Source organism: Protopterus annectens, chromosome 12.part0 (assembly GCF_019279795.1).
Source record: "Protopterus annectens isolate FY-2018-M chromosome 12.part0, PAN1.0, whole genome shotgun sequence".
NCBI classification, from domain to species: domain Eukaryota; kingdom Metazoa; phylum Chordata; order Ceratodontiformes; family Protopteridae; genus Protopterus; species Protopterus annectens.
In genome coordinates this window covers 1104932616-1104957162 of record NC_056746.1, presented here as the reverse complement: position 1 = coordinate 1104957162, position 24547 = coordinate 1104932616, and the positions used below count along the sequence as shown (strand labels likewise).

Below are 24547 nucleotides of genomic sequence, written 5' to 3'. Positions count from 1 at the left end.
CCTTCAACAGAATCCTCATCTGGAGAATAATATTCCAGGGGGGAGGCTATTTTGGATGAGTAGGCGAAAGACTCCTCTGAGCAACAGGGGAGGGCTCTTCTTCTTCCTGGGGGAATAGAGGGAAGGAGTGAAGCAGCAGAAGTAGGCCTTGGGCTGAGCACTGGAATTGGGGGGGGGGGGTGAGGAGGATGTACGCCTAAGGGCCATGAAGGCCTGCATCAGGGACTGAGTGAAAGACTGCCAGTCTGGTTGTCCTTCAGAAAGGATAGATAAATGTTTAGTCTTTTGTCTTTTTTTTAAAGGAGTAGTTTTGGGATACACTGTAGGCCTTGATTTTGGGGCATTACCCAAGGAAGGGGACTCGGATTCCTGAGATCCAGAAGGCTGTCTGATAGAACCTGGTTCCCCCTTGACACTGGAAACAACCAACGTCCGAAACATCTTTGCGGACGTGCCAGCGAGCGCTTTGGATATGGCTACCTTGAGGGGAGCCATAGAAACAGACGGCTCTAGTGGACATCCCTCAACTCGGCAGTTGGTGGGTGTCTGATGACAGAGAGGCAGTGGCGGTAGGCCATGAAACTTTGGCCTTTTTCTTTGGTGGTTCTATCGGGTTGGCCGATTCCGTATCCATCCTAAGGGCTAGAAAATCAAAGGCTTAAGAAACTAAGTGCAGGTTAAGGGCAGCCAAACGGCTTCTAAGAGAGTTTTAGCGACAAAGGATTGGCAGATGGAGCAGGAGGTATGGTCGTGTTCCTGCCTAGATAAAAGACACAATGGTCATGGGTGTCCTTATATGGAATGTGATGCCCGGAACATCATTTACCCTTCTTAGCAGACATCAGCTAATGTAAAACCAGCAAACCAAGCTCAAACAATTAATAAAAGTAAGAAATCCCCAATGGGGTACTTAGCTTTAGACGTCCTGATAGAGAGAAGCAGTGCAATCGACCTGACATTCAACTGTGGCAGAAAAGTTCTGAAGTCTTTGTATGCAGACGTCACATTTAAGGTTCCTGGGTTATGGCCCTATGTGTGACGTCCCACACACCAACAGCAACCAGGCTGAAAGCTTTTGTATAGGAGCCGACGTTTGAGTTGCCTAAGGCAGAGTATCCCCAAGTAAGAATACTGAAACATGAGAATAGAAGGACATCGGAGGTTTCTAGGCTGCACCTCATAGCAAATCCACAGCAACAAAGGACAAAGCCTAACCATTATAATGGTTTTCCCAAATGGAGTGCAAAAAAAAAAAAAATCAATCTTGACTTTCAATTATAAAATGATAGCAGCCACTCCACTCTGACAGTGTAAAACTAGTAAGGGAAACAAAGTTGATCTGATATATTTAAAGGAGCAGTCCGGTTCAACAGCTGGAAACCTTATACGGATAAAAGGTGGACCTCATAGGTACTGAAAGCATTGCCAGCTGATCTATACTTTTGGGAGGCAGCTCCTTTCCCAGTTTCATAGGGAATTACTAAGCATGTGCTCCATAAGACCACTGAGGAGCCTAGCTCAATTGCCCCAAAGCACTGCCAGGTTAAGTGACTTTCTCAAGGTCATACAACAGGCAAATGATGGTTGAGGGATTCAAACTCTATACACCACAAGGAACAGCTTAATAGCTCACAGCCTTAATTCTCTAAGCCCTAACGACTCATCTTTGTGTCTGGCAGCAAACCCTGTAAAACAGGTCACGTGATACACTCCAAAAATCAAAATCAAACTGGATGCTAAATGCCTATGAAACAGGTCAACAAAACAACTATTTAGTTAAGAGACCAATAAACTTGGATGGTATAATTCAAAAAGAGGTTGCATAATTTGCTTGGTCAACACGTTTTACATTCTGTTAAGACAAAATTAATGAATTAATATAACGGAATCAACTTTAAACTCCCACTTTTTAGCATATACCAGAAGCTATGCACTGATAAAATCCTTGAAGATTTCCTACATATCTGATCAGACTTTGCTGGAATGTTCTACAGTATAAGGTACAGGGATCTGCGAAGGGAAAGTTCTAAAATACTAAGGAGATTTTCAAGTAATACCACAGGATATTTTAAACACATTCAAAGACAGGCTTTTTAACAATGGTATTTTGCTTTCTTACAATGGGAAAATCAGTGTAATGTGGTTTTAACAAAAGAGACCGAATTTAAAAATGCATACATATTACACACTGTGTGGCTGCGTGTGATGCTGACAGTTTTAAATACATTGTGAATTCTGGAAACATGCAAAGTACACACACAAAAATAACCCAGTAATATATATAAAACACAGTTTCACACATCTGCCCATTCAAAGGGGCAGGACACTAGTCAATACAAAACTGGAAAATGGAAACTGCCTTAACGGCAACATTCCACAGCCCTTGAATAAACCACTGGGTTTTGGTGCCAGCCAACAGTTTGGCAGGAAGGATCTACTTCTCCTAGTTACCACAAGGAAAACAAAAGTTGCTGCTGCAAAATAAAACAAAACAAGTGTTTCAATACTTGAGACAAGCAAAAAATAAAACTTACAGCCATTACTGAAAAATACCAAGGAGGTAATGGTCAGGGAAGGCATCCAAACAACTGCGCTTACTTATGTCAGTGTAATTAAACATCTTAACAGCTATGCTTTTTATGCACATATGGGCATGTAAGGACTGCCTCACAAAACTAAAAACTAAAGCATTGCACATGGTACTCAACTCCGACAGCACAGTATCAAAGGTTGTGAGTTTTCTGGAAAAATGACTTGTGCTTAGGAAGTCGGGTGGTTTTCTCATTTGTGGGTTACTTTCAATACTGGGACGTTTCAGAGCTACCCTATTAAATGTGCCTAAAACTAATGCTAGTCATTGTATTTAAATGCACTGTTGCGTAGTACCGCTCAACTAACATCCACAAGACATTTCATGGAACTTAGCTGAAGACAGTAGGCTGTTCAAATTAATTCTAAAAGAATGTGCAAAATTCAGAGCTTTGCTATTCAACTTTCATATAGTTTCAAATGTTTTACAGGTATTTTTCCTTTCCTCTCTATATGCTCCCCTAAATCGTCTGACCACTGCCCAACACTGTGGTCTTCAAAAAAGAAGGCACCCCACTTATATGAAATCTGTATCCAAAGACGAGGACAAGGAAAAGACCTCTAACATCATTCTGGTGGAGCAATGAGACTTCTTACCCCTTAGACCATTATATAAGCATCCTAAATCACTATTACTCTAACATTTCCCTCCAAACTGAAGGTCTGTCAAAGTTGTAAGCAAAGTAAAGCTGAAAGCAAGAGGTTTGCCTTCAGCAGCAAGTCGCTTGTTGGGTTTGCAATGCATTTGTTGGGCAAACAACTGCACTGTTGGCTTTCTCCATATGAAATACCACTGTAGGGGGGGGGGGTCAATCTTTCTAACCACAGATGCGTATTTTTGATAACATTTCCCAGTCTTCAACTACTAAACAAATACAACCCACTTCTCCAAACCACCAAAGTGGTTACACAAACTACTCTCCTACACAAATTGGACCAAAAAAAAAAACTAGCCCTGTTTTGGGTGCAATAAATATTAGACTGCTGGTGGACTACTGCAGAATGACTTATGTATGTATATGTCATTATATGCATTTATAGATATACATGTATGTACAACATTTATACATACATACATAAAAGTGTACCTACTACCAGTTAGCTAATCCTTTGAACACAGGATAAAATGCTAGTTGGTATCAGATATTAACAAAAGTACACTCACTCATGGTATTTCATTTCATCCTTTAGCTATACAGAAAATGTAGTCCAACACAGTGAACAAGTAAAAGCCATGCATGTAACAAGGAGCAGCATGGCAAGCATCTAGGCTGTTTTGTTGTTGTTGGTTCAGTTCATCTGTAAATGAGCTAGTAAGTCACCTTTGATAGTACAATATTTAAAAGATTGATATTAGAGTCTGCTAGTAGTCTACTGAGCATAGATGGCAATGCCATAGTATGCACTAATTTCATCTCCTTGGATTCTGAGTGCTCAGGAAGCTGAAGGCCGAAGTGTCTCCAGATTATCCCTAGAGACAAGAGGAATTAAAACTATCTTTTTAATTCTTGTCTGCCTCTGCTCAAAGTCTGGTCTGTGCTTCTGGGACATAGATCTCAATGCTGTCTGCACTTTCCGTTGCAGAGTTCTGCCGCACAGATGCGGCTCGTTTTGCTGCCATGAGTCGTTTACGAGCTTCCTGTCGCTGCTTGTCCACAGAATCAGACAGTTTATCCCTGGTTAGGGGTGCCTTGGGCTTGGCTGGCTTCTTTGGCACTGGAGGTGGTGGCTTCTTCTCTTCCTAAGACAAGCAAACACAGAAGATATGTAAAAGCTAATCCACCAATGAGAAATTAAATAACTTAAGCAGCACAGTACAGATGGACTATAAAGGCTAACATTACTCTGGTTGTACTTCCAAGAGCAGGGAGTACAACAGAAGCAAATATCATTCTTTCATTTAGTAGGCTTCTGGTAAGGTTGCAACTGAAATAGGACATACATCCTTGTCGGATACTAAAGCTTATGAACCAAGGAGTACATACAGGACTGCAACCAAGACAAAGTGGAAAAACAGAAACAGAGCTTTCATTCTCACCCTCCCCATCAAAACCAATGGAAACGGTCATTGACATATTTCCATCACAGTTTCTCCGATGTCTGACATTGGGCATTTTACTTTTTTTTTTTTTTTTTTTAAACACAGACTTCTACAGAGTGCAAGTCACATGCTCATGCAACAAGTGGAAGGTGATGAAAGGCAAAATAAAATCACGCAGCATTTATTTTTTTCTTGGGGGGGTATTAGCTGTTACATTTGAAAATCTGCAAGTTTCATTACTTTGGCATTTTGAAAGCAATGTTAATTAAAATCTGTTCAACATCTTGTGGAAGGAAAACCCAATATGAAAAAATATTTGGTTTCAGAAATATTCTGTGTTTATATAGCAATTACTGAATACTCACAAACTTTAAAAAATGTTAACATTTTAAAATATATTCATATTTAATTGTACTACATCACAATGAGGAATATATCACTGATATTCTCTGCATTTGAGGACACTAACGGATATTCAGAAAACTACTGAAGAAAAAAAAAAATTATAGCTGCATATGAAATGTAAAACCATGAAAAAAAAAATCACTGATACAGTTTGAGAAAATTACTTAAAATACTTGATTGCATTTATTTTATATTTACATTAAACTAATAATAATAATAACAACGTCTCAATAAACAACACTGCTTCTTGTATCTATACACAAACATTTATATTCCAGGAGATTTACTGACTGGGTAACCGGACTGATCCCAACAGGATGACCCTCAGCACAGCCTATTATGACAGCAGAACAATTTTCTTCCACTACCTAGACCACTAATGTTAAATGTACAAACATAGCACCACTACAAATCAAAATACAAAACAGGATATCATGCTGCATTCAAAAAAGCTTTGGGCAGTGCTGTGTTGGCTGTCCTTCTCAGGTAGAGCTGTCACAATGCATCCAATGATCTACACTCCTACACAGATGACGGAAGAGAAACCGCACAAGTACTACGGAGAACTTCTACAGAATACGGATTTTAATTAACATCCCTTTCAAAATGCCAAAGTAATGAAATGCCTACTGCTGACAATAGGCATAAAAGCAAGTGCAAATCCCATTAACAAAAAAAAAAAAAGAATTGACAGTCCTAAACATGTCACAAAGGCAATTCCAAAGTGAATCACTAGTACTCAATGGACAAGAATCACATCATGTATTAAGGCACAAATCAGAGGGTCAGCAATGACATTCTAGTGACTTTCAAAGTACTACAGACCTGCAAGCCTGGCCATTAGCAGTGCCTAGTGGGACTGTTCCCTGCCAGCAAGCAAGCATTTACAACATGAGCAAATCACATAGACGATTTGTAGTTTTTGGCAAGACAAAGTTACTATGCAGTGGCCAGCAACATGACAGGAAACATACAGAGAGGGAAAAGTACAGTTGTGTACACTTACCATAAATGTAGGTGTTCGAGTGTATTCACTGTTGCAGTCATTACATTTGAGTTATCTGCTTGCAGGTAGCCCTCAGTTGGCCTGATTATCAAAGTCTTGGGTCCTGCGTCTGTTGCTGTCTCATCTTCCATGATGTTAGGGGTATAAAGCATGCAGCCAACGCCATTAAATCAGTTTTTCTTGCCCCAGATGTCAGGTGCCCCCATAATGGGAAGCAATTATACACAAGGTTACACCTCCAACAAAAAGCAAATACACCAGAAAGCTTAAATATAGTAAATAAGAAGAGAAGTATAGTCAATAGAAGTCAGGGGGCTGGAGGGAGGGTAACCAGGACTGCAACAGTGAATACACTCGAACATCTACATTTATGGTAAGTGTACACAACTGTACTATGTTCTTCATGTTTCACTGTTGCAGTCATTACATTTGGGTAGATTCCCAAAGCTAAGGAAGGGAGGAGGCAATTAGAGAGCATTAGGACCAGCTATTAGGCCCTGCAAGACTGCAGTGGCAAAACCAACTCTGGATTTAGAAAAAATAGGCAAGTGGTAATGCTTAGTGAAGGTATGAACAGAACTCCAGGTAGCAGCTTCTAGGATGTCCCTGGTAGGAACACCTCTGATAAAGGCTGTTGAAGTAGATGCAGCCCTGGTGGAATGAGGTCTTATACCCTTGTAGGGTAGGTTTTCCATGCTGCTTATAGCAGAAATGAATGCAATGGCCTATCCATTTAGAAATTTTTTGCTTTGAAATGGCTTTCCCCTCTGCTCCTGTAGCAAAGGCAACTAGCAGCTGTTCTTGTTCTGTGGATTAGTAAAGAAGGTTGGCAAATAAATGGACTGATTAAGGGCCACACTGGATACCACCTTGGCCATAAAGGAAGGACTGGTCCTGATGGACAGCCTGTCTGCGTGGAAGATGATGAAGGGCTCCACTGCCATGAGGGCCTGTAATTCAGACACACTTCTTGCTGAAGTGATAGTTAGAAGGAAGGCTTTTTTCCAGGAAAGGAATTTCAACTCTGCAGTTGCAGCTGGCTCAAAATGAGGTAGAGTGAGCTTTTCCAATACAAAGTTAAGGTCCCAGGCTGGGGTAGGGGCTCTCCTGGGTGGTCTTAAATTTTTGGCCCCTCTGAGGAATTGCTTCAGCAAGAGGTGAGAGAAGAGGGGTGGGCTCAGTATTATAATGAGCTGAAATGGCTGAGGCATGAATTTTAATAGAAGAGAAGGAAAGGCCCTTGTGAAGCATCTCTGTTAAGTATTGAAGAATATGTGGTAAGCTGGGCACTGTTATGCCCATCCCCCCAGTCTGGCTCCAGGAACAGTATCTTTCCCACTTTTCATCATAAGACTTTCTAGTAGTAGGCCTTCTTGCCTCCAGAATGACATCCAGCACTTGCTTACTGAGGGATGATATTGGAGATCTCAGGTAACTAGCCAGGCTGCAAGGTTCAGGGTTTGAAGCTGGGAGTGCAGAATAGTACAGTTGTGTTCACTTACCATAAATGTAGATGTTAGAGTGTATTCACTGTTGCAGTCATTACATTTGGGTAATCTGCTGGCAGGTTGCACTCAGTCGGCCTGATTAACAAAGTCTTGGGTCCTGCGTCGGTTGCTGTCCCTTTTTCCATGACGTCAGGTCGTCAGGGGTATAAAACATGCAGCCAACGCCATTACATCAGTTTTTCTTGCCCCAGATGTCAGGTGCACCCCAAATGGGGAGCAAATAAAATTAATAAACACAAAAAATATACCTCCAATCCCAAAAGCAAATACACCAAAAGGGCTTTTAAGCATAGTGAAAGAAAGTAGAGGTACAGCCAGAGAAAAATAGGGGGCTGGATGGAGGGTAACCAGGACTGCAACAGTGAATACACTCAAACATCTATGTTTATGTTGTGTACACAACTGTACTATGTTTTTCATGTTTCACTGTTGCAGTCATTATATTTGGGTAGATTCCCAAAGCTATGGTTGGGTGGAGGGAATTATACAGCATTAGGACCAGCTATAAGGCCTTGCAGGACAGCAGTGGCAAAGCCAGCTCTGGATTTAGAGAACAATGATAAACGGTAACGTTTGGTGAACGTATGAACTGAGCTCCAGGTAGCAGCTTCTAGAATGTCCCTGGTAGGGACACCTCTGAGAAAGGCTGTAGAAGTAGATGTAGCCCTGGTGGAATGGATCTGATCCCTTGGGGGATAGTTTTTCCATGGTGGATATAGCAGAAATGAATACAATGGCTTATCCATTTGGAAATGGTTGCTTTGAAATAGCCTTTCCCTCTGCCCCTGCAGCAAATGCCACCAACAGTTGTTCAGATTTTCTTTGTGATTTTGTCATGTTTAAGTAAAATCTAAGTTGTCTGTGCACATCCAATGAATGCAGAATCTGCTCCCCCTTGTTCTGTGGATCTAGAAAGAAAGTTGGCAAATTAATGGTCTGATTAAGAGCCACACTGGATACCACCTTAGGCATGGAAGATGGATTGGTCCTGAGAGATATCCTGTCCACATGATAAATGATGAAAGGCTCCACTGCCATAAGAGCCTGTAATTCAGCAATCCTTCTAGCTGAAGTGACTGCTAAAAGGAAAGCTGTTTTCCAGGAGAGAAATTTTAAGTCTGTAGTAGCAGCTGGCTCGAAAGGAGGGAGAGTGAGCTTTTCCAATACAAAATCGAGGTCCCAGGCAGGGGTTGGAGCTCTCCTGGGTGGTCTTAAATTTTTGGCCCCTCTGAGATACTGCTTTAGCAGAGGATGAGAGAAGAGGGGAGATTCTGTGTTGTAATGAGCTGAAATGGCCGAGGCATGGATTTTTATTGAAGAAAAAGACAGGCCCTTGTGAAGCATCTCTGTTATGTATTGTAAAATCTGAGGAATGTTGGGCACTGCTGTGCTAATCCCAGGCACAGAATCTTTTCCATTTGTAAGCATAAGATTTTATAGTACTAGGCCTTCTCCCCTCCAAAATGACATTCATCACAGGTTTGCTGAGGGATGCTAAGAGTGAATTTAGGTGATTAGCCACGCTGCAAGATTCAAAGTTTGGAGCTGCGTGTGCAGAATTTGGTTGTTCTGCTGTGACATTAAGTAAGGTGTCTGAGGCAGGTGCCACAGTGGAAGGTGTGACACATTGCACAGGAGTGGGTGCCAGTGTTGGCGAGGCCAGTCTGGAGCAATCAAAATAATTTTTGGTTTGTCCTGTTTGACTTTTAGTAGAACTTTGGAGAGCAGAGGCAGAGGGGGAAAAGGTATAGACTGATTGGTTTTTCCAGCTGAAGGATAGAGCATCCACTTTCCAGGCTTTTTTGTGATGAGCTCTTGTGCAAAATTTGTCCAACTGATAATTGTGAGATGAGGCAAAAAATCTATGTCTGGGCTCCCCCATGTGTGTGTCAACATGTTGAAAATCTGTGGTTCCAGTTTCCATTCGTGTGGGTCCATGAGATTTCTGCTTAGTTCGTCTGCCAGAGTATTCAGCTTTCCTGGCAGGAATTGAGCTTGTAGTTGTACTTGATAGGTCGTTCCACAATGCCATGGCTAGTCTTCAAAGGGGGTAAGAGTGTGTACCCCCCTGCTTGTTTATGTACCACATTAACCATGGTGTTGTCTGTCTATCATTAATTGTCCTGGATGAAGGTAGTCCCTGAAGGCTGTCAGTGCATTCTGTATGGCTAGCATTTCTATTTGATTGATATGAAGGTGCATTTGATTTGGGCTCCATTTGCCCTGAATGCATTTCCCTGCCAGATGTGCCCCCCAAGCATAGTCTGATGCATCTGTAGTTAGGGTTTGGGTGGCAGGGGGTGGTGTGAATGACAGTCCCTTGTTTTGGTGGCAGGCCTCTGCCCACCATAGGGACTCAAGTTGCAGGCAAGGAAAGATAGGAATCCTTGTTTCCAGGCTGTGACAATGCTGACTACATAGACTTTTTAAGTACCACTGAAGTTTCCTCATATGCAGTCTTGCATATGGAATTAGAAGAATACAGGAGGCCATGAACCCCAAGGCTTGCAGTATTTGCCTTGCAGAAAGCATGTTTTTTTGTGGCCACCTGTTTGAAGTAAGTCACCAAATGAATTTGCTTCTCTGGTGTAAGGAAAGCCATCTGGGCAGTTGTATTCAAGCTTGCACCCAGGAATGTAATTTTTTGAGAGGGTACCAGTTGTGATTTCCTTTCGTTTATAGTGTACTCTAGACAAGTCAGAGCCCTTTTTACAAATGCCAGATAGTTTAAAAGAGTTACCCTGTTTTTTGCCTGAATTAGAGTCTTGTCCAGGTATGGATACATTTGAATATTTCTTTGCCTGCAGAATGCAATTACTGGAGCCAGGCACTTTGTAAAGACCCTGGGCGCAGTAGATAAGCCAAAGGCCAGTGCACAGAACTGGTAATGCTAGTAGCCTGCTTTGAAGAGGAGGTATCTTCTGCAAGATTCCCTGATTGGGATATGCAGGTAAGCCTCTTTTAAATCTAGAGTTGCCAACCAGGCATCTTTGCCTAGCATAGGAAGTAAATGGTGAGGAGTCAGCATCTTGAATTTTGGAATGTCCAGAAAGGTGTTTAGAGTAGGTAAGTCCAGAAATGGACGCCATGATTCGTCTTTTCTGGGTACCAGGAAAAGTCTGGAATAGAAACCTTGTCCCTTTTCCTCTTCTGGTACTGGTTGAATAGCTCCCATGTTAATGAGGGAAAGTACTTGTTTCTGGGCCTCTGCCCACTGATTTGGGGGCAGGTCTGGCCATCCGTTTGGAATTGGCAAAGTGTGGAAATTAAATCTGTATCCCTGGGATACTATATTTAAAACCCATTTATCCTGGGTTATACGTTGCCAGTTTCTTGCATGAAGAGCCAGTTTTCCCCCCAAAGGGGCAGCTAAAAGGTAAGTGCTTGGTAAGTGTAAAGGGAAGTCATTGAGACTGCTTACCATAGGGAGGTGTCTTGTTTCCAGACTTGGAATAGGAGGCACCCTATTGTTTTGTTCTGAAAGTCCCTTGTGACTGAAACCTGGAGCCTTTGGAATGTCTGGGTTTGGCTTGAGTGGCTCTCGAAGGAACTGGAAAGGACCAGTTCTTAGTAGGCCAGTGCCTACTAAATCTTGGAGGTTGCACTTGTAAGAAATCTTTCACAGTTTGCATAGATTTAGCTTTATCTTCCATCTTTTTTAAAACTTCTTCAGCCTTATTACCAAAGAGCCGGTCCTGTTGTAAAGGAGCATCCAACAAGTTTTCTTTAACATGATCAGGCAGATTTTGCTCTTTGAGCCAAGCATGCCTTCTTAGCACAGACCTAGTTACAGCAGCCCTGCAAGAGGCCTCCAAAGAAACAAAACCACATTGCAAAGTATGTTTTCCAGCTTGTTCAGCTGAATGCAATAAATCCTGTAATTCTTTGTTTTCCACACAGTCAGAAATTAACATAATTTTCTGTTTAAGCAGTCCCATGATATGCTGTTGATATTTTAGCATATGAAAAGTACAGTTTTGTACCTACCATAAATGTAGATGTTCGAGGATCTCCATTGCTGCAGTCCTTACATATGGGTAATTCCGCTGTCCCCAATCGGCCCGAATACCAAAGGGCTAGAACCGGCGTCGGTCATCGGTGCCCGAGACTGACGTCAGTACGTGCCAGTACAAATGCGCCGACGCCATAACCTCAGTCTTTCTTGCCTCAGACGTCAGAATGCAAAAAACACCACCCAAACCCCAACCTAAAAAGAAAAGGGGGGAAGGAGGGAGGGGACTGCAGCAATGGAGATCCTCGAACATCTACATTTATGGTAGGTACAAAACTGTACTATGTTCTTCTCCCATTGCTGCAGTCCTTACATATGGGTAGAATCCCAGAGCAACGGAAAAAAGGGAGGCTGGTCAACTAAACAGCATTAGGAGCTGCTGACATGCCCTGTAAGATTGCAGTGGCAAACCCAGCCCTAGACCTAGAATAAAGAGGTAAATGATAATGCTTTGTAAAGGTATGTACAGAACTCCAAGTAGCTGCTTCTAGAATGTCTTTAGTAGCTACCCTCTCAAAAGCAGCAGAAGTGGCTGTAGCCCTAGTAGAATGAGGCCTGATCCCAACTGGAACATCCTTTCCATGATGAGAGTAACAAAAGCAATACAATGGCCAATCCACTTGGAAATAGTTTGTTTGAGACAGCTTTCCTCGTGAAGTCAAAGCAAAAGAAACAAATAATTGTTGAGATCTTCTGAACTCTTTGGTTCTGCTCAAATAATACCTTAACTGCCTATGTACATCCAAAGAATGCAAAACTTTTTCCCCTTCATTTTGGGGTTAGCATAAAAGTAGGCAAATGTATAGATTGGTTCAATGCCACATTAGAAATCACTTTAGGCAGAAAAGTAGGATTAGTACGTAAGGAAACTCTGTCATTGTGAAAAATCAGAAAAGGTTCCACTGCCATGAGGGCCTGTAATTCAGATACCCTTCTAGCAGAAGTAACAGCCAATAAAAAGCAGTCTTCCAAGACAACAACTGCAATTCAGCTGTAGCTGCAGGTTCAAAAGGAGGCAGAGTCAGCTTTTCCAAAACAAAATTAAGATCCCAGGTAGGAGTAGGAGCCCTCCGTGGGGTCTTATATTCTTTGCCCTCTAAGAAACTGTTTAACCAATGGATGTGAAAATAAAGGAGGGTCACAATCATAGTGAGCAGAAATAGCTGCAGCATGCACTTTACAGAAGAGAAGGACAAACCCTTGTCCAATAAAATAGTCAAATATTGCAATGTACAACTCAAATTAGGCAATTGACATCAAAGCCTTTAGCTGAACTCCAAAGAAAAAATCTCTTCCATTTACCAGCATAAACTTTTCAAGTACTAGGACGCCTGGCTTCCAAAATAACATCCAAAACTTGTTGAGGGAGAAGGTCCTACTTCTCTAAAACAGAATGCGCCAGGCTGTCAGGTGTAGGGATTGCACCCTGACATTGAGAAAATGATTGTTTTCCTGAGACAATAAGTGAGGAATCTGTGGTAATGGCCAAGGTGGTACATGAATTAAGCTCCTCAACAGAGGGTACCAATGCTGACGAGGCCAATCCGGTGCTATAAGGATCATGCAAGGTTTGTCCCTCCTGACTTTCAACAGCACCTTTGGAAGAAGAGGCAAAGGAGGAAAAGCATACACGTGAAGGTTGCTCCAACTGAAGGATAGTGCATCTATTTTCCAGGCTTTTGGATGAAATAGCCTCGTGCAAAACAGTGGCAGTTGGAAATTCAGAGGAGAAGCGAACAGATTTATGTCCGGAGTTCCCCAAGCCATTGTCAACTGAAGAAATACCTGAGGGTCCAATTTCCATTCGTGAGGATCCACAATCTGTCTGCTCAGAACATCTGCTAAAGAATTTTGTGCTCCTGGCAGAAACTGTGCTCGAAGAGTGATGTGCAGATTCAAAGCAGTTTCCCATAACAGCATTGCTTGTCTGCAAAGAGGGTAAGAATGAGTTCCCCTTGCTTGTTGATGTACCACATGACAGTCGTGTTGTCTGTTCGAATCAACACCAGTCCTGGTTGAAGTAGGCTTTTGAATCCTTCCAAAGCAAATTGAACTGCCAGCATCTCTTTCATGTTGATATGCAAGTGAAGTAGCTCTGGGGGCCAAAGGTCTTGAATCCATTTTCCTTTGAAATGAGCTCCCCAGGCTGACTCGGGGGCGTCTGTCGTCAATATCTGACTTGCCTCTGGTTGGGTCACAGAGAGCCCCTTGTTTAGGTGACATTCCTGAGCCCACCACAGAAATTCTCTCTGAATGCAAGGTAGAATCGAATGACAGTGTCCAAATCGTGGCAGTGTTGAGTCCAAACGCTTTTGAGATACCATTGTAGCTTCCTCATATGCAGTTTGGCATTGGGAAGTACTAGAATGCAAGATGCCATGAACCCCAAGGCTTGAAGGACTGTCCTTGCAGTCAGCCTGGACATTACTGATAGCTGTTGGAAGTATAGGTGAAGATTTCTTTGTTTGTCCGGGTAAGAAATGCCATCTGAGCAACTGTATTCAGTTTCACACCCAGAAAACACATCTCTTGTGAGGGTACTAGACTGGACTTTATTTCGTTCACAGAATACCCTAGGCATCTTAAAACTGTCATTACATACTGCAGATGTTGAAGAAGTTCGTGCTTGCCTTGAGCCAGAATCAAACAGTCGTCCAGATAAGGATATATTTGAATTCCTGTTAGTCTGAGAAAAGCTATTACTGGAGCCAGGACTTTTGTGAATACCCTGGGCAGTAGACAAGCCAAAGGGCAATGCAGAGAACTGATAATGCAAATTCCCATTCAAATCTCAGGAATTTCCTGCAACTGGGCCTGATAGGAATGTGAAGATAGGCCTCTTTGAGATCCAGAGTCACCATCCAGTGATCTTTGCCCAGCATAGGTAACAGCTGTTGCAGTGTTAACATCTTGAATTTTGGAATTTCCAGAAAGGTATTTAGAATGGACAAGTCCAGAATTGGTCTCCAAGTATTCCCTTTCTTTGGCACTAAGAAAAGGCGGAATAAAACCCTGTGCCTCTTTCTGCAGAAGGTACTTCCTGTATTGCTCCCAACTGAAGCAGAGAAGAAATTTGTGTCTGTGCTTCCAGTCTTTGCTGATGAGGCACATCCGCATACCTTTGAAAGGAGGGAATGTGTGAAAATAAAATTTGTAGCCTCGATTTATTATGTCCAATACCCATTTGTCTTGGGTAACCAAATGCCAATTCCTTTGAAAAGTCTCAGTTTTCCTCCTAGAGGGGCTGCCAGCAAGGCAGAGTCCGGCAGCTGAAGACACGGGTCATTGGGTCTGTTTCGAAAGGACTGACCCTGCCCTCCCCAGCAGAAGGGGTAGAAGAACTCAAAGACCTAGAAGTAATAGGGCCCTGAGAGGAAGCCCTACCTCTACCTCACCTCGACCTGCCCTAGATTGATAATCCGAAGAGGAAAGACCATCCCTTAGCAGGCCAATTCCTACTGAACTTAGGGGCTGAACCTGTAAAAGTCCTTAACTGTCTGCATAGACTTAGCTTTTCCTCCATCTTTTTCAAAACTGATTCTACTGGAGGACCAAAAAGAACATCAGATTGTAGAGGAGCATCCATAATTCGAGCCTTAACATGCTCTGACAAGGTCTGATCTTTAAGCCAAGCATGCCTACGAACAACTGAACTAGTAGCAGCCACCCTGGAAGAAGCTTGTAAAGCATCAAAACCACACTGCAAAGAATGCTTACCAACTTGGTCTGAAGCATGCACTAAATCCTGAAGCTCCTTACAATCAATACCTTCAGCTAAAGCATCTACTTTACATTTCAAGTGGCCCAGTAAATAATTTTGATACCGGAGCATATGAAACTGACAATTTAAAGCTCTCATGGCCAAAGTAGAAGAGGTATACAGTTTTTTTCCCCACCTATCCAGGGCCCTAGCATCCTTGTCCAGAGGAACTGGATTCCTAACCACAGAAGCCCTAACACCTTTGGGGCCTTGAGTAATAGTTTCTGGATCAGCCCTAGGACTCTTATATAAGTACTTGTGAGCTTCCGGAACCCTGTAGTATCTATCTGGTTTAACCGGGGCAGGAGGCAGAGAATCTGGGTTAAGGGCAGCCTCAGAAAATACATCCTGAACAACATCCAGTACAGGGGGAATAGCCAAGGGCCTATGCTGAGGCAAAAACAAGAATTCTCTTAGTCTTTTACGAGAATCAGAATAATCCTGGCCTCCCATTTGAAATGTTCCCTCATGGAATGCAAAGTCTCAGAGAAAGAAAAACTTCTGGAGGGGAGAGGAGTAGTGTCCTCAGCCTCCGAATCAGAATAGGAGGGAAATCCTGAAGTTCTTCTACAGAGGAATCTGACTCATTGGAAGACTGAACCAAACCCTCCAACTCTGTCTCTACCCTGGGCCTCTTGGGGCATAGAACCCCTAATTAAAGTAATCAAATCTTCAGCCATCTTTAAGCTTCCTAGGAGCTGGACCCTGGGGACTAGCACCAGCTGGGGCAGACTTAGACTTAGAATGGGCTTTGCTTTGAGAAGGAGGAGGCCTAACTACCCTATGAGGGGAGGGAACCACGGACAGCAGAGAAGCACCCTCAGCCTGGCCTAACACAGGAGAAGCCACTTCCTGCAGTAACAAAGGCTCCCCTTGAGACTCAGGTAAACTTTCAGAAGGAGCCGCTGAAGTAGCCAGTGGTACTACAGAACCGGCGTCCGGAGCGGACGACTCATCCTGTTTGGACCGCAAAGACTTTTCTTTGCTTAGAAGAACCAGTCGTCGGAGAATCCGGCGGCATGTTGTAATTACAACGTTTACCAAACACCAGCCTAGCACAGTCCAACCGACGTTTAATAGTGCTTGTTAAAAGTAGCACAAAGCGACACCCAACAACGTCGTGCTCAGGCCCTAAACAAGGAATGCAGAGTGAATGGTAATCCCTATGAGGAATCTGTTTCCCACAAGAAATACAGTTATTAACTTTTTCTGACATCCGTCAATACTGAGGCAAGAAAAGACAAAAGTGTCCAACTTGGTCTCTGGTCTGAAACTCGAAAACCGACAATTCCAGAGCACTTGCAAAAGCTGCTTCTGCTTAGGACCACGCTGCAAGAAAGACTGAGGTTATGGCGGTCATGCACATTTGTACTGGCACTGGCGTCAGTCTCGGGCCGATGACCGGCGCCGGTTCTAGCCCTTTGGTATTCGGGCCGATTGGGGACAGTGGAATACCCATATGTAAGGACTGCAGCAATGGGAGACGAAGAACATCTGACAGTTTAAAGCACTGATTGCCAAGGATGCAGAAGTGTAAACCTTCTTACCCCATCTATCCAGTGCCCTGGAATCTCTATCAGAAGGGCTAGGATTTTTAGCAGTAGAATCCATTTATGCCCTTGGGACCCTAAGAAATGGTTTCAGAATCTGCAACAGGATTTTTGAAAATAAATTTGTGGGAGTCAGGAACCCTGTAGTATCTGTCTGACTGATTCTGAAAAATCATCAACAATATCTAGAAAGTACAGTTGTGTACACCTACCATAAATGTAGATGTTAGAGTGTCTTCACTGTTGCAGTCATGACTGTAGGGTTCTCCCCTGCCGGCAGGCAGTCCTCGGTCGGCCAGAATCCCAAAGTCTGGGTCCGGCGTCGGCTGTTCAACCATGCTCCCTGACATCAGAGCGCCAGGAATACAAAGCTGACAGCCGACGCCATCTTCTCCAGTTTTTCTTGCCCCAGATGTCAGGAGTCCCAAAAAGAGAAAGGTCCCATATCCTTTGCAAATACACCTCAGAAGAATGGTGAAAAAAGGAACCAGACAAAAGTAAAAATAAGAGGGGACAGGAGGGAGGGAAACCCAGACTGCAACAGTGAAGTCACTCAAACATCTACATTTATGGTAGGTGTACACAACTGTACTATGTTCATCATGTTTCACTGTTGCAGTCATGACTGTAGGGTAGAATCCCAAAGCTGAAAGAAAGGGAGGTGGTCAAAGTGGAAGGGGTGGCTAAAAGGCCTTGCAAGACTGCAGAGGCAAAGCCTGCCCTAGACTTAGAGTAGAGATGCAGATTGTAGTGTTTAGAAGTATGCACTGAACTCCAAGTTGCAGCTTCCAAAATGTCTTTGGTAGGAACTCCCCTGAGGAAAGCCGCAGAAGTGGCAGCAGTTCTGGTGGAATGAGTCCGTATACTCCCTGGGATTTGCTTTCGATGGTGTGAATAACAAAATCTGATTCTATGAGCAATCCATTTAGAAATGGTCTGTTTTGAAATGGCTTTACCTTGGGAACTTGAAGCATAAGAAACAAACAATTGTTCTGATTTTCTGATGTCCTTGGTTCTGTCCAGGTAAAAACGTAGTTGTCTGTGTACATCCAAGGAATGTAAGATCCTTTCCTCTTTATTTTGAGGAGAGGGGAAAAAAGTTGGCAAGTGGATAGTTTGATTTAAAGCCACTTTGGAAACCACCTTAGGCATGAAGGTAGGATTAGTCCTCAAAGACACCCTGTCTTGATGAAAAATAATATAAGGTTCCACCGCCATAAGAGCTTGTAACTCTGAAACTCTCCTGGCAGAGGTTAGGGCTAACAGGATGGCTGTCTTCCAAGATAAAAACTTGATGTCAGAAGAGGCAGCAGGCTCAAAAGGAGGCAAGGTTAGTTTTTCCAAAACATAGTTGAGATCCCAAGCAGGAATGGGAGGAGATCTAGGAGGTCTTAAGTTCTTAGCTCCTCTGAGAAACTGTCTCATGAGCTGATGGGAAAAGATTGGAGGGTCTGTATTATAATGAGCAGAAATAGCAGAGGCATGTATCTTAATGGAAGAGAAAGAGAGACCCTTATGTAAGAGATCTGTCAAGTAAAGTAAAATGAAAGGGATGTTCGGAAGAAGAGGATCAGAATCCTGAGCCTGCATCCAGGAACAAAATCTTTTCCATTTTCCTGCATAAGATTTTCTAGTGCTAGGACGTCTGGCTTCTAAAATGACATCCATAACCTGCTTGGGTAGGAAAGAAGAAATCAAAGGCCCTGGATTAACCAGGCCGCCAGGCTGAGAGTTCTGACATGAGAGTGTAGAACCTGACCCTGATGTTGGGACAGAAGGTTCGGAGACTGAGGTAAAACCCAAGGGGGCTCCAGACATAGGTTTTTTAGAGCTGGGTACCAAAACTGTCGAGGCCAATTTGGGGCCAGCAAGATTATCATCTTGGGCTTGTCCTGTTTTATCTTTAATAATACCCGTGGAAGAAGAGGAAGAGGCGGAAAGGCATATCCCGAGAGGTTCCTCCAAATGAATGATAGGGCATCCACTTTCCAAGCTTCTTTGTGGAAAGTCCTGGTGCAAAATTTCTGTAGTTGATGATTGAGATGGGATGCAAAGAGGTCTATGTGAGGACATCCCCAGACTGCTGTTATCATCTTGAATATTTTGGTGTCCAGCATCCACTCGTGTGGATCCGAAAGGTTTCTGCTCAGACTGTCTGCCAGGAAGTTTTGCTTCCCTGGTAGAAACTGAGCTTGAAGGTCCAGATTGCAAGCTAGAGCTGTGTTCCATAGATCCATGGCTAGTCTGCAAAGGGGGTAGGAATGAGATTCCCCTTGCATGTTTATGTACCACATAACTGTGGTGTTGTCCGTCCATATTAGTAGTTGTCCTGGTTGTACAAGATTCCTGAAGGCCATTAGAGCTTTCTGAACGGCTAACATTTCCTTTAAATTGATATGCAGGTGCTTCTGATCCTTTGTCCAAAGGCCCTGCAGACAGTTGCCCTGAAAATGGGCTCCCCAAGCATAATCCGAGGCGTCCGTGGTTAGAATCTGAGTGGCAGGAGGCAGACAGAAGGGTTTCCCTTTGTTTAGAGTACATGCCCTGGACCACCAAAGGAATTCCTTTTGAAGACAAGGCAGGACGGAGATCAGTATGTCTAAACTGTGGCAATGCTGAGACCATACACTTTTTAGGTACCACTGTATTTTCCTCATGTGTAGTCTTGCACATGGTACGAGAAGGATGCAGGAGGCCATGTAACCCAAAGCCTGCAGGAATCTCCTTGCAGATAGCTGTGTTAAAGTTGCCAAAGTTTTGAAAGTTGAAGCCAGCTGTAATTTTTTTCGAATGTCAGAAATGCCATCTGGGTTGTGGTGTTTAGAAGAGCACCCAGAAAAATTATCTGTTGTGAGGGTGTCAAATTTGACTTTTTTATGTTTACAGAGAATCCCAGCAACTTGAGGAGGTTCTGTACAAATTAGATGCTGGAGTAAGACATCCTTGCTGTCTGCCTGAATTAGACAATCGTCCAGATAAGGGTAAATTTGAATTCCCTTGAGTCTGCAGTAAGCTACTACTGGAGCCAGGCATTTGGTGAAGACCCTGGGTGCAGTAGACAATCCAAAGGGCAGCGCAGAGAATTGAAAGTGCCTCGATCCAGCCTTGAACCTGTGGTATTTTCTGCGTTCCTGCCTGATGGAAATGTGTAAATATGCCTCCTTTAAATCCAAAGTTACCATCCATGCATCTTTGGACAGCATTGGAAGTAGCTGCTGTAGAGTAAGCATCTTGAATTTTGGAATCTCTAGAAAGGTGTTCAAGACTGACAGATCCAGAATGGGTCTCCATGAGTTTTGCTTCCTGGGGACTAGAAAGAGCCTTGAGTAAAAACCTTGTCCCATCTCTGAAAGTGGAATCAGTTCTATGGCTTTCATAGCCAAAAGAGCTTCCACCTGGTTTAAGGCCTCTGTCCATTGATGTTTTGGAAGGTCTGGCCATCCGCTTGGCCTTGGCATGGTATGAAAATGGAATTTGTAACCTCTTGAAACCACATCCAGAACCCACTTGTCTTGGGTTATATGAGTCCAATTTTGATAAAGAGAGAGTTTTCCTCCGAGGGGGGCTTCCAGGCAAGAAGTTCCTGCAGCCCAACAGAGGGAGTCATTGAGTTGGTTTCCTATGAGTTTGTGACCTGTCCTCTCCTCCCCTAGGGGTGGAAGCAGTCCACTGTCTTGGTCTATAAGAAGCTTGAGTTTGAGGCATTCCCTCTGGAGCATCTATATCTACCCCTCTGAGGCCTGTCTGAAGTGGGAAAGGACCAATTTTTAGAAGGCCAATTCCTGCTAAATCTTGGTGGCTGTACTTGTAAGAAATCTTTAACTGTTTTCATGGATTTCGCCTTATCCTCCATCTTTTTAATCACCTCTTCAGCTTTTGATCCAAACAAAACATTATGCTGAACAGGAGCATCCGATAATTTAGCTTTTACTTGTTCTGGCAAATTTTGTTCCTTTAGCCATGCATGCCTTCTAATGACTGTGCCGGAGGCAGCAGCCCTACAAGAAGCCTCCAGGGCATCAAATCCACAGTGTAAACCATGCTTCCAACTTGTTCAGTGGCATGCAATAAGTCATGTAATTCCTTATCATCTGCACAGGCAGAAATGGAAGTAAGCTTTTGTTTTAAAACAGACAAGAGAAATTGCTGGTATTTTAGCATATGAAAGTGACAGTTTAAAGCCCTAATGGATAAAGTAGCAGAAGTGTACACTTTTTTGCCCCATCTTTCTAAAGATCTAGAATCCTTTTCAGTAGGAATGGGATTTTTGGCAGAAGCGGCCTTAACTCCCTTAGGACCCTGAGAAATGGTTTCAGGGTCAGCAGAAGGGTTCTTGTATAAAAACTGGTGGGAACCAGGAACCCTGTAATATCTATCAGGCTTAACAGGAGCAGGAGGAAAAGAATCAGGGGTTAAGTTAGCCTCCGAAAAAGCATCATCCACAATATCCAAAACAGGAGGAATAGCCAGGGGTCTATGCTGGGGGAGAAGAAGAAAATCCCTTAGTCTTTTCTTAGATTCTGAATACTCCTGTCCTTCCCAGTGGAAATGTTCCCTCATTTCATGCAAAGTTTCCCAAAAGAGAAATCCTCAGGGGGAGAAGCTGAAGGAATGGATTCCTCAGCATCAGAATCCTCATAAGGAGGGAAAGAATATTCCTGGTCAGAAGAAGAAACTGAAGAAACAGAAGCCTGATCAGAGGAATCATAATAAACATCCTGCCTTGGCCTTTTATCTGGAGGGGGATGTGAACCCCTAATCATAGTAAGTAAATCCTCCACCATCTTGAGTAACTGTTTCTGTGACTTGGGAGCCGGTTCAGAAGAGGCCTGTGTTGCAGTCTTTGATTTAGAAGGAGTCTTTGCCTTTGGCTTTGCCTTTATTAGAAGCTGAGTAGGCCTGAAAACCCCTTTGGAAGCCGGTACCTGCACAGCGGCTCCGGACCCATCTGAAGGAGCATTGTCCGAAGGTCCTGCAATAGAAATATTCAAAGGCCTGGTTGGCTCCTCATGAGAGTCCGTTTCGGCCATCGGTTCTGAAATGGCCGACGACAGGGGCTGCAAAAGCGCCTCACTGACAATGGCCGAACATGAAGCTGGCTCAGCTTGTGCGCTATCATCAGATTTGGACCTCGGAGGCCTGTCTTTATCCTTGCGACGTTTGTGAACTCCGGTAGCCGGAACCGAATCCGATGACATTTTGTAGTTAAAGCGCCTACTGAAGTAATGAAAAGCAAAATCGTACCTTCGTTTAATTGTACGTTGATTGAATCTAGCACAAAACCGACAACTAGCTACATCGTGGTCAGGGCCTAAGCAAGGAATGCAGTAAGAATGAAAATCCTTATGAGGTATTTGCTTCCCACATGAAATACAATTATTAACTTTTTCTGACATCGGACTGGAGCAAGAAAAAGTTTCCCCAATGGGGTACTTAGCTTTGAGTGGAGAAGAAAGTCTTCGGACTGAAGTTTATCAGAAAAAGTTGTCAGGAGTCAGCCGACCGGCACTTGCGAACTACTATCACCGCACGGCAAGAAAGACTGGAGAAGATGGCATCGGCTGTCAGCTTTGTACTCCTGGCACTCTGACGTCAGGCAGCATGGTTGAACAGCCGACACCGGACCCAGACTTTGGGATTCTGGCCGACAGAGGACTGCCTGCCGGCAGGGGAGAACCCTACAGTCATGACTGCAACAGTGAAACATGATGAACATCAGGAGGTATAGCCAAAGGCCTATGCTGAGGAAGAAGAAGAAAATCCCCAAGTCTCTTTTTAGATTCAGAGAAATCCTGACTTTCCCAGTGGAAATGTTCCCTTAATGTATGCAAAGTTTCTCCAAAAGAAAAATCCTCAGGGGGAGAAGCAGAAGGAATGGAATCTTCTGCGTCAGAGTCCTCATAAGTAGGTATAGACAATTCCTGTTCATTAGAAGAGTCAGAAGAAATAGAATCCTGTTCAGAAGATTCATAATCCATGTCTTGCCTAGGCCTCTTAGAAGGGGGGGGGGGGTGGCTACCCCTGATCAGAATAATTAAATCTTCAGTCATTTTGATCATTTGTTTTTTAGGCATAGTGGCCTGCACATGCGGCCCAGGCGTCAGTTTTTTAGACACAGGTCGAGATTTTGGCCTTAGTCTTGAAGATGGCGTCGGTCTAATATACAAATCTGTAGGCCTGAAAACACCCTCAGAAGCCGGTGCCTGCACAGCGGCTCCGGACCCATTCAAGGTAGAGACATCTGCGGGTTCCATAATTGAAGCATCTCGCGGCATACCGGACTCCGAATGGGTCTCAGTAGAGGCCTGCGAATCAGAAGTAGCGTCAGGGGCTGCAAAAGTGCCTCACTGAGTACCGGTGAACTGGTGACTGGCTTAGGAGAAGCATTGTCGGCAGTTTTGGACCTCAATGGCCTGTCTCTGTCTTTTTCTTTATGTTTTTTTAGGTATTCTGGTAGTCGGAATGCTAACCGATGACATTTCTAGATAATTAAAGCATGAGCCAAAATATTTAGAAGGAAAAATGTACCGACGTTTGATAGTGCATTGATTAAATAAAGCACAAAACCGACAGCAAGGTACGTTGTGGTCAGGGCCTAGGCAAGGAATATAATACAAATGAAAATCCTTATGAGGTATTTGCTTCCCACAAGTAATGCAATTATTAACTTTTACTGACATCGGTAAGGAGCAAGAAAAAAAGTTTCCCCAACGTGGTACTTAGCTTTTTAGTAGAAGACTTCGGATCTGAAAATTGAAAACGAAAATTTCAGGAGTCGGCCGACCGGCACTTGCGAACTGCTTCTGCTTTGGGCACCGCATGGCAAGAAAGACTAATGTAATGGCATTGGCTGCATGTTTTATACCCCTGATGTCATGGAAGAAGGAACAGCAACCGATGCAGGACCCAAGACTTTGTTAATCAGGCTGACGGAGGGCAATCTGCCAGCAGATTACCCAAATGTAATGACTTCAACAGTGAAACACAAAGAACATCTGGCCCTCCTGCTGGGACAGCAGGGATGGGATCTGAGGCAGGTGCCATGGTTCCAGCAGTGACATACTGCACAAGAGGGGGTACCAGTGTTGGCGTGGCCAGTCTGGTGCAATGAGTACTTTCCTTGGTTTGCCTGTTTGATCTTTAGTAGATCTAAAGAGAGGAGAGGCAGAGGGGGAAAGGCATAAACTGAGAGGGTTTCCCAGGTGAAGGACAGGGCTTCCACTTTCCAAGCTTGTCTGTGGGGTGTCCTTGTGCAGAATTTGTCTAATTGGTAGTTCTGAGGGGAGGCAAACACGTCTATCTCTGGGCTCCCCCATTTGTTTCTCAAAATGTTGAATATCTTTGGTTCCAGTTTCCACTCGTGTGGGTCCATGAGAATTTTTGCTTAGGTCGTCTGCCAGTGTATTTAGCTTGCCTGGCAGGAATTGAGCTTGTAGGTGCACTTGGTAGCTCAAGGCTGTGTTCCACATAGCCATGGCTAGTCTACAGAGAGGGTATGAGTGGGTTCCCCCCTGCTTGTTTACGTACCACATAACAGTGGAGTTGTCTGTCTTTACCAATAACTGTCCTGGAAGAAAGTGGTCCTTGAAGGCTGTCAGAGAATTCTGTACAATAACCTTTCTTTTTGATTGATATGCAGGTGCATTTGACTCTGGTTCCATTTGCCCTGAATGCAC

At 43.6% G+C, this 24547-nt stretch overlaps 1 protein-coding gene across 1 annotated transcript in view; it reads right to left on the bottom strand.

Annotated features, from left to right (window-relative positions):
• Positions 1-3762: 3762 nt before the first annotated feature.
• Positions 3763-24547, bottom strand: part of DLGAP4 (DLG associated protein 4) — a 1245417-nt gene continuing 1224632 nt past the window's right edge. The window contains exon 12 of the mRNA XM_044090114.1: positions 3763-4330. Within this exon, the coding sequence (XP_043946049.1) occupies positions 4112-4330 (219 nt within the window). The 3' untranslated portion in view covers positions 3763-4111. The remainder of the gene's footprint in view (positions 4331-24547) is intronic.